We start from the raw sequence: 9,987 nt of genomic DNA on the forward strand, positions 1-9,987 counted from the left end.
GGGCGCTGCCCGGTGTGGTCAGTAGGGTTTGTGGTGGCTTTGAATCTCATTTCTTCTTTTCCAGTTTGTGGCTGGAAGTTCCCACATTTTCATCAGGCAAGACCATGGACAGGAAGTTAAGAGGCTTTTAATGAAAATACAGTATGCGTGGGGCAAAGGCCAGGGGCCCTTGTTTAGGAAGGAACATGAGGGCCCAAGAGGCTTCCTGCTGCCATGGGCAGCTGGGCCAAGTGCTATAAACATGCCTGGGAGGGTGGCCTGGGCCCAAGCTGCCTGCCCTGCAGGGCTCGGGGGGCCCAACACCCCTCTCCCAGGTGGGACTGCCAGCCGCCAGCAGCAGGGTACAAGGAGCACCTGCTCCCACACAGGGTCCTTTGAGTCCATTCCAACAGTGACTCCAAGCAGCCCTGGAGGCTCTGTGAGGGCTCTGGCCTGATGGCACAGAGTGGGCTGAGGGCAGAGGCCGCTCTGGGCGGTGAGGGTCATAACCAGGCACTGCCACTGTGTGAGTAGCTGTGCTCCTGGCCTGCGCTGAAGCCCCGCAGCAGCTCAGCCTCACCTCCGAACACCAGGCTCTCCACGTCCACCTCCAGCTCCTCTGCACAGGGAGAGGACCAGTCAGGAGGCCTGGCCCACTCATCCCACCCGACCCCTCCACTCCAGGGCACTTACCTTGGTCTGAGTCGGAGCGCTCGGAGGAGAGGCCCGAGGAGTCCAGGCTGTCCGCCCGCAGGCGCTCCCGCTCGCCCACCGTGCCCAGCCCCCGGAGTTGCTCCAGCTGCCGCCGCAGGCTCTGCTGCTTGCTGCGCAGCTTCTCCTTGAGCTGCCGGGCCCGCTGCTCCTGCTCCTCCAGCTTCTGCAAATCCAGGGGAGCAAGGGGCTGGGCTCATGCACCGCTCGGCAGCAGACCAGTGATGTGACAGGCTCACTAGATGTGGGTGCCAGAGGGCTGCTCCCACATCCTGCAGGAAGCCAGGGCCTGCTGCCCTCCTATCTCACGTAAGTGGCCTGGGAGTTCTGTCTGGATGGTTGGGAGGGAGGGCTGCACAATCTCAAAGGCCCTCAGGGCTGTCAAGTGATGTGAAGGAGTGGAGTGTGCTGGTATCAGGCGATGGAGACGGGAGAGGGACTGAGGCACACCAGCAAGTGCATACTAGGGCTCGGAGGAGGTGTCCCAGGCAGTTACTGCCACGTGGAAACAAGCCCAGTGTTGCCAGATCTCCTAGGGCTTGTTTTTGTTTTGGCCACGCCACATAGCATGTGGGATCTTCATTCCCTGACCAGACATAGAACCTGCATCCACTATTTTTAGAAAGCTACAAATCCACCTGTCAATGCAGAAGACGTAGGGACGATCCCCTGGAGAAGGAAATGGCTACCCATCCCAGTATTCTTGCCTGGGTAATCGCATGGGCAGAAGAGCCTGGCAGGCTACAGTCCATGAGGTTGCAAAGAGTCTGACACGACTGAGCAACTAAATGACAAGAAATTAAACAAAGGCTACCAGTTTGTAACTCCTCCTCAAGACCCCCCCAGGAACTCTAAGGCTTCAGTATTTGTTCCCTCCTGCCGCCTCCATGCAAGCTCTGCCAGCCCTGAGATCCAGGGACTGGAGGGCCAAGGGTTCTCCCATCAGGCCCTCAGTGGGCAAAAACATGCATTCAGTCAACGAGAAGGGGAGAATTGGTTGAGAAGATATTTTAACTGGGTATAGACGGATGAATAAGCACTATCCAGGTAAAGATGGAGGAGGAAACATCCAGGCAGAGTGAAAACGGGAAGAGTATGGAGAGTTCAGCTTTTTAGTGGGACATGGGGCAAGATGAGACCAGAGGCAAGGCCTGTGTTGTGAAGGGCCTTGAGTTTCACAGGATGTAAAAAACTGAAAGTGTCCTGTCAGAAACCATGGAAGGTTTTCAGCAGGGGACAGACCTGGACAGATCTATGAGCAGCAAAGAACATTCTAGGGCAAGGTGGGGAGGACAGCCAGATGGAGGCAAAACAGGAAGCAGGGAGTCCAGAGAGGAGCAATCCCTAGGTCCCACCCATGGGACAGCCAGCACCCAAGACACACATCCCTCAGAACCAAGTCAGGCAAACTCCACGTGAGACACTGGAGCCCACTTTCCAACCAGGGTGTTATTCAACCATAAGGCACTGTGAGGACAGTGCTAACAGTTTCCACACCATTTTATTTGCTGCGTAGCCCCTCCAGCCTTCTCTGCCACAGCTGCCTGTGCCCACAACAAGGCCTGGCAGAGCAGATGTGCACTTGTTGCAGAAAGGAATGCAAGTCAAGAGACACAGGCCTCAGTTCTGAATCTGCCTCTCATCAGCCCGCTGTGCCTCCATTTCTTCCTCTGTCAAAAGGGCCAGGAGGGCAGGAAAAGGCCTCCATTGTTTCCAAGTCGCTTCTAAGCGCCCCCACTCCGTGGTGATGCCTCGTCTTGAGTCAGCACATCCCACTCCCATCCACCAGGGGGCGCTGAGCTGAGCCCGGGAAGGACGGGTCACTGGCGTCCTCTCAACCCTTTTCCCCCTTCTGGCCTCTGGACCTGCCTCTCAAAGCAGGACAGGCCCCTCAGAACAGGAGGCCTTGAGGATGCAGGAGAGGAGGAGTGACAAACAGCCCTCTCCAGTCTGAAGGACCCTTATAGTGACCCATCACAGAATGTCCCCCATACAGAGGAGGAAATGAAGTCCAGAGAGGCTACCTAACTCGCTCCAGGTCTCACAGTTGGGATTCAAGTAATAATCGTTGTAATAACAAGTGAACATTTATTGGGAAAACTTGCTTAAAGCCTCAGAACAATCCTCTTGGGTTACTTCCTGCTTTTCTTCCTACTTAAACTTGGAAACTAAAAGCACAGAGCCCACTGTCACACAGTTGGTCTGTTACATGAGACTTCGCTCCTAGTTCCTCACAGTCTCTCTCTATTACGCTTCTACCAGCATCCTGGCAAGCTGGCCCTGGGCCCCAGGGTAGTGTCTTACCTGGATGTGCATTCTGGCCCTGCGCAGAAGGCTCAGTGTGGTGTATCGGACACAGTCAGCCCCCAGGGGCATCTGCTGCTTCAGCTGCTCCAGGCACCGCTTCAGCTGGGCCCTCCTGCAGAGGGAGGGGTCTAGAGGGCAGTGCCAGCCCAGGCTCGCTGGCCAGATGAGGGATGGCAGGGGAAGGAAGGCCAGAGGGAGGCTGTTCCTGGGGACTGGTGCTCTCAGGGCAGGGTTGGGACTCACCTGCGCTTCTCCAGCTCGTTGTGCACAGACCTGCCAATGCCAGAGAGGATGGGGTGAGGGAGTGTCAGTTAGTGTCCACACCCTCAGTCCCAGAGTCCCCAGGGGCTCAAAATTCACTACAGATGTGTGCCCCAAACTAGCCCACTGTGGGAACCTTGTGCTGGCCTCAGACATCTGAGTCCTAGGCAGAGGCAGAGATAGTAAGGAGGTCAAATGCTGAGAGAGGTCTGCCCAGGTGATGTGAGGTTCAAAGAGAGTCCCCTAGGCACAATCAGGAAGGGCTTCCTGAACACAAGTGACATTTGAGCTAAGCCCAGCCACACAAGTCACCCAAAAAGAGTAGTGGGGGGAGAGGCATTCAAATTGAGGGGGAACGCGTGTGCAAAGGGTTGAGAGGAGAGAAAAGAAGAATGCCTGTGAAGGAAAGCAAGTGGTTTGTTTTAGGAGTGTGAGTGGAAGCAGGACCCAGAACTATTATTCACAGTTCCAAACACATCAGAAGTGCTTGAGAAATAGTCCTTGAACGAAGTGTGTGTTCGGAGGATGGGGAAACGACAGGAGTCCGTTTGCCTCCAGAGCAAGGTACTTGGCCCAGAAGATGCAAGCAACAAGAAGGAAGTGGGCAGTGGAGAGACCCGATGAAGGACGGCGCCCATCCCCCTACTCCCCGCTGCCCCCGGCCCTCCTCACCGCCCACTGTCCAGCGCGCCAGGAGCTTGGGGAGACCGCTTCCTCCTCCTGTGGACTGGACCTGGACTCCGGTGAGGGCACAGGGACGCATAGCCATGCTCGGCCTCTGCCAGAGAGAGACCCCGCCAGCGTCAGGCTGGTCCCAGCGGGCGCCCCAGGCACGGCACCGTCAGAAAGGGATTTGGGGCTACAGGACCATTTCCCCAACCCCTCCAGCCCACTGCCCGCGGACCCCTCTTAAATTGAGCGCAGCGGTGCCGCAGGACTACTGCCCTAAAGCCATGCATTCTTCAAGTCGGGAGTCAAGCCCAGCCCAGGCCAGTGTCAGCGAGGTCGCCGCCTGGAGTCCGATCAAAGGTTCTTCCTCACCTCTCTCGCGGCGCTCCAGGAACTCCGCCGCCTGCAGCAAGACTTGGATGTTGCTGGCCACCGGTTCCATGTCGGCGACAGCCGGAGGCGGGCGGGCCTGGGGTGCAGACCAGAGCAGCGGCGGCACCACTTTTGTTACAATGTAACTGACACGGGGCAACAAACACAGGCGCCGGGCCCGCCCCCAAGACGCCCCGCCCCGGGACAGCCTAGCTCTTGGCCCCGCCCTCCTGGAACGCGCCCTGGAACCGCAGCCCACCCTCCGCCCACCTGCCCGGCCCCTAGGACTCCGGTAGGGCTTCCACCAACGTCGGCTTTAGGCCCGGCCCTCGGGCGAACGCCCGGGCTGGAGTTGGGGTGCCGCGTCTTGCCGCTTCGCTCAGCGACCCCGCGCCGATCATTTGGTGTTTCTGGGCCTCAGTCTCCAACCCAGGACTGGTGACCAAAAGCCCGCACGCTGAATGGTGCTCTGGGGGCGGGTGGTCCACCCGAGGCCCCGGGCTCTGCCGCTGCACGTGGGCGCCGCGGAGGCGGGGCCGGCTGACACCCTCGCCCATTTGCTCTCCACCGCTTGTGGCTCGCTGACGTCACCTTGTGGGCGGAGCAGGAGGGCCTCTGAGGCACTATTGGCTGCGCGCGGCTCCTCCCTCTCCCGCCGCTGGTCAACAAGTTCGGGCGGGAAAAGGAGCAGGTTTCAAATTTGAAAACCCCGGCGGTGGGGGCGGGGTTAAGCGGGCGGGGGGGGGGGGGGGGAAATGGGGCCGCAGTGCGCAAGCGCCGGGGGAGGGGGCGCGGATCTGGCTCGGGCGCTAGAGGGTTAGTATCCTTGCAGGCTTGCCCTCTGCCCCCGTAGCTCTTCGCTGAGCTTCAGCTTCCTACTGTGGCGAATGGGAATAGTCTCCCGGCTTCTCCTCATCTGCAGGGAAGCTGTTGTTGCTACGAAAACGTCAGAAGGGTACCGATTTATGAGAACCAGATGGCTAGAGTCCTGGGTTCTGGAGCCATCAGAGTTGAGTTCTCTCACCTTTACTTCTCAGCTGTGTGGCTCGGGAAGTGCCCTCTTTCCTGTAAGTTCGGGAAGCCCTGCGAAACCGTTGTCGTTGAAGACCCGGGCACTGAAGGATCAGAGCCGTGCGCAGTTTGTAGGAGCTGCTGATTTTGTAACCGGACACAGGCTTCTTCCTCCCACAGAGCCCATAGTTGCCTTACCCAGAGTCAATGAGCCCTTCTTTGACTTGACTGTCTAGCCTCTAGAAGGAGATGATGCAGTGACTTCTAGGGGCAGCACCGCCCCTGCGGAGACAGTGACAGTCTAAGGGTGGAGCCCGGAAGATGAAAGCAGCTGTTACAGAGTTGAGCATTACTGTTAGGCTGGGGCTGAATCTATGGCCCGGAAATGGAGAGGAGGGAGAAGGAACTAGATTCTTTATAGACAGCCCTGGGTAAACACATGGCACACGGCAGTCCGTCCTCTCAGTTCTTTGGACAAAACCTTTGAGTTTCTCTAGGAGTCACTTCTAGAGGAATCACTGACATGCTCAGCCAAGAACTGCTGCCTGGGACTATCCACCCTTTCACCCACCCGTTCACTCATGAAATATTTGCTGAGAACTTTCAGGACCCTAGGCAATGTGCTGGGGGCTGGAGAACACAAGGTTGGACAGAACCAGACAGGGTCCTTCCCTCTGACAAGCTCTTGCGTGAGGGAGACTGACATAGTAATCACACAGTAAAGATACACTGTGACAGGTCCACATAGGAAAAGACACAATGTAAGGGCATTTCCTAAAGGAGCATTTGACCTAATCAGAGAGGTCAAAGGTTTTTCTGGGGCAGGGATGAGTAGGTGTTATCTACGTATAGGAGGAATGTATGAGAATTCCAGACACACTAATAGCAGGTGCAGAGGCCCTGGGACTGAAAGGATGTATGCAGATGGAAAGAAGGTCAATGTGGCCAGCATAGAGAGATCAAAGATAATGGTGCAGGTTGACACTGGAGAGGCTTGCAGGGCCCAGAAGAGACTGAAGCGTTCCCCAAACCCCCACCCCCAATTAATTTTGTCCACAGAAAAGAGTTACAAGACATGTGAATGAATTTCCCATTTTATTTCACTAAAGTCAGCACCCACACAGTGTAGGCACAAACCAGCTAGTAAGATATCTGGGTCCCAGGTGGCCCAGCCTTGGGCGGGGAGAGCTGTGAAGGATAAGAGCTCCCAGCAGCAGGAGGGAGCTCTTAAAGAGTTGTACTGTGTGCTTAGTCGTGTCCAACTCTGGGACCCCATGGACTGTAGCCCGCCAGGCTCCTCTGTCCATGAGGATTCTCCAAGCAAGAATACTAGAGTGGGTTGCCATGCCCTCCTCCAGGGGATGTTCCCACTCAGGGATTTAACCCAGGTCTCCCACATTGCAGGCAGATTCTTTACCATCTGAGCCACGAGGGACGCCCAAGAATATTGGCATGGGTAGCCTGTCCTGTCTCCAGAGGATCTTCCTGACCCAGGAATCAAACCAGGGTCTCCTGCATTGCAGGCGGATTCTTTACCAGCTGAGCTACCAGGGAAGCTCAGAGTTAGGGCTGCTCCAACTGGAGGTTGTGGAAGTGAGGCAGAAGCTGCAAAGCAGACTTGAGTAAACATGTCAAGGAGTTTGGACTTCATCCTAGAAGGGTAGGCTTTGAGCTAGGGAACAACATGGCCCTCAGGCCTCCCAGGGCCACTAACTAGAAGAGCAGGAAACAATCCTTCCCAGGGAGCAGGGCAAGCAGGGGAGGACAGGGCGCCTGCCCCAAACCTTTGGATGCCCTTCTGGGCCCTTTTAAGGCAACGCTAGCACTAGTCTCATCTGGGCACAGTGCTGGGCAGAGGCCTCCAGTGGTCCTGCCCTTTCAGCAGTGACTGGTCTTAGAGCCTCTTCCCCAGACCCCCAGGTCCTGCCGAGCTCAGCCTGCACACTGAAGGCGTATGGCCTCCCCACCCCTCAGCCCTTACTGCCCACACTTCAGTACAGATTCTGTCCGAAACCAGTGTCCTCTGGGCTCCAAGGGGCAGAGCCTGCATCTGTGCCCTGAGTGGGAGGGGAGAAGGGGACCCCCACCCTGCTGCCTTGGCCCAGTCAGGACATCTGGAAGAGGGCAGCTTTCAGGGCCTCAGCCCCGGGCTCACCATGCTCTCTCACGCTATGGACAGGATGCCTGAGGAGACAGCTCCTGCCGTTCCCCCAGGGCCCTCTAACCTCCTTCCCTGCAGGTGAGAGTAATAGTGGGGGCAGGGGAGACGGTTGGGACAGTACCGGAGCTGAGGCCTGGCTCAGACCCGGGACCCTGCCCAGCCTCTTCTCTATGCTCCCTGTCCCAGCCTCTCCCAGTTCACTCACCTCCCCTCTTCCCAGAGAGTAGCATTCCATGGTCACTGAGCTAACCAGGCCGTGTCCCTGCTGAAAGTCCCTCCAAGACTCCTGAGGACAAGTTCAAGCTAGCTGTGCCTTCCTTCTGACCTGTCAGGCCACATGCACTGCCCTTGTCCCACTTCCCTAACCCTGCTAGTTTGGCTTACATGTCACTTCCTCCAGGAAGTCCTCAGGCCTCCATTTTTCTGAAAACAGCAGAGCATCCTTCTGAAAACAGCAGTGGCTCTGTGTCCCTCAGGGTCAGCCTTCTCTATCTGCCTATGAGCACAGCAATAGAGGAAGCCTGTACTAAGAAAGGGGTTTGGCCAAGCTGTCGTGGGGGAGGGGACAGCAGACCGTGGTGGGCCTGGGTCTCTATGTACACAGGAGGCCAGTGGCATAGCAGTCAACAGGCCCCCAACTTGGAGGCCACAGCCGGAATGCCACTCCAGGCATGTTGTCAGGAGCTGCACAACACAGTGACTGATGGTCAGGAAGGCTCTGCTCCCTCTGCAAGTGCAGGGGAACAGGTTGTGAGGCCAGGCCTGGCTAGACTACGTCTCAGAAGCCGCTGACAGTCCTGGTTATCTGGGTGGGGTCGCCGGGAAAAGGCCTTTATAAGACCTGTAGTATGTCCACATTTTTATTCCTGATATAGGTAGATTCCCCACCACCACCCTTGATAAGTTTTGCTGGGAGTGTACCAATTTTGTTAATTTTTTTTAAACAATCAACTTTGGATTTCTTTTGCTCCTTTGTTATCAGGTTTCTTAATATGGAAATGTGCATAATTCGCTTTCTTCCTTTCTTCTTTTCTGCACCTGCTTTATCTCCATCCCACAACCTTTAAGGTGTTGTTTTTGTTTTGTTTTTCATTCACATAGAGATATTTTTAGAAATTTTCTTTGACCTGAGGCCTGTGGGTAACCTGAAGTGTTTTCCATAATGTCCAATACTTGGGAATTTTCTAGATGTCTTTTTATTATTGGCTTGTAATTTAATTCTATGGTGGTCAGAAAATATACTCTTATGATTTGATCATTTGATTAATCAAATTTATCAAAGCCTGTGTGTTCCAGTATATGATCTGTCTTGATGAATGTTTTATACGCATGTAAAATAACATGCGTCCTCCAGGTGTTACCTGCAGTGTTCTAAAAGCATCAGAGTAAGTTGGTTGACTGTGTTGTATAAAAAAAAAAATTTATATCCTTACTGATCTTTTTTGTCTACTAGTTCTATCAATTAGTAGAAGATAAGTGTTAAAATCTCCAAATTTAATTGTGAAATTGTCTATCACATTTTACTTTATATATTGTGAAACTCTAGGTGCATATAGATTCATGATTGTTTTATCTTCTTGTTGACTTCATTATTTTTGCATTCTGAAATATCCCTCTTTATCTTTGACAATCTTTTCTTTAACACTGCTTTGATATTAATATAGTCACAAGAGTTCCTTTTGATTAGTGCTCTCATTGCGTGTTTTTTCCCATCTTTTTTACTTTTTACCTAACAGTGTCTCAGTATTTAACATGTTTATCCTACAAATAGCATATGACTGGGGAGTTTTCCCCTGTGGGCTGATAATCTCTGCCTTTAAATTGTGTTTAATACAATTATTTTGACATAGTTGATTTTAAGGTCTATCATCTTGATTTTTATTTTACATTTGTCCCATCTGTCCTTTTTCACTTTTCCCTCCTTTTCTGACTTAATTTGGATTATTTGAGTCTTTGTCAGCCTTGCATTGGCTTATCATTTCCTCTTTCAAGTGGTCTCTTAAGTATTCACTTTAAGAACTGTAATAACAAATGTCTTTAAATTAGCACAGTCTACTCTGAATCAATATTATACAATTTAAAATATAAGGTAAGAAACATATATCATTATGCTTCATGTACTCTCTATCATCCTTTTTACTACTATTATTATATATTTTATTTCTATATGTATTAAAATTCCTAGAATACATTGCTACAATCTTGCTTTAAACAGTCAATTGACTTTTTAAAAATTAAGAACAAATAATCTTTTATATTTCACCATACTTTTGCCATTTCCAACATTCCTCATTCTGTGCTATAGAGCTGGGTTTTATTGGTACCATCTTACTTCAGCCAAAGGAGCTGCCTTTGGCCTTCCTTGCAGTGCGGGTCTTTTAACAACACATTCTACCAGCTTTTCACTGACCTAGAGCCAGACATCCTGGAATGTGAAGTCAAGTGGGCCTTGGAAAGCATCACTACGAACAAAGCTAGTGGAGGTGATAGAATTCCAGTTGAGCTATTCCAAATCC

General features: G+C 53.0%; 1 protein-coding gene across 5 annotated transcripts; it reads right to left on the minus strand.

Annotated features, from left to right (window-relative positions):
- Positions 1–111: 111 nt before the first annotated feature.
- Positions 112–5,451, minus strand: MXD3 (MAX dimerization protein 3). 5 transcript variants are annotated; one of them, XM_086410910.1, is made up of 7 exons: positions 5,324–5,451; positions 4,300–4,396; positions 3,931–4,036; positions 3,241–3,270; positions 2,995–3,109; positions 673–856; positions 112–598 (listed from the first exon to the last, which is right to left on the minus strand). In XM_086410910.1, the coding sequence occupies exons 2-7, from the start codon at positions 4,367–4,369 to the stop codon at positions 483–485; spliced, it is 621 nt and encodes a 206-aa protein (XP_086267036.1). In that variant the 5' UTR covers positions 4,370–4,396; positions 5,324–5,451; the 3' UTR covers positions 112–482. The 5 variants fall into 5 exon arrangements, with proteins under 5 accessions (XP_086267036.1, XP_086267035.1, XP_086267037.1 ...); XM_086410909.1 differs by lacking the exon at positions 5,324–5,451 and adding an exon at positions 4,570–4,865; XM_086410911.1 differs by lacking the exon at positions 5,324–5,451 and adding an exon at positions 4,570–4,823 and having other exon boundaries at positions 3,931–4,066.
- Between the last annotated feature and the right edge of the window lie 4,536 nt (positions 5,452–9,987).

Source organism: Bos grunniens, chromosome 7, assembly GCF_055505025.1.
Source record: "Bos grunniens cultivar Pamir isolate PY7600 chromosome 7, Bosgru_T2T1.0, whole genome shotgun sequence".
Classification (NCBI taxonomy): Eukaryota; Metazoa; Chordata; class Mammalia; order Artiodactyla; family Bovidae; genus Bos; species Bos grunniens.

Excerpts from the sequence above, each read along its gene's own strand:
- MXD3 (XM_086410910.1), bottom strand. The coding sequence starts at position 4,369 with ATGGAACCGGTGGCCAGCAACATCCAAGTCTTGCTGCAGGCGGCGGAG. Across the intron at positions 4,037-4,299 it reads CCTGGAGCGCCGCGAGAGAG|AGGCCGAGCATGGCTATGCG; the intron begins GTGAGGAAGAAC and ends TCTCTCTGGCAG. Across the intron at positions 3,271-3,930 it reads GGCGCGCTGGACAGTGGGCG|GTCTGTGCACAACGAGCTGG; the intron begins GTGAGGAGGGCC and ends TGGCATTGGCAG.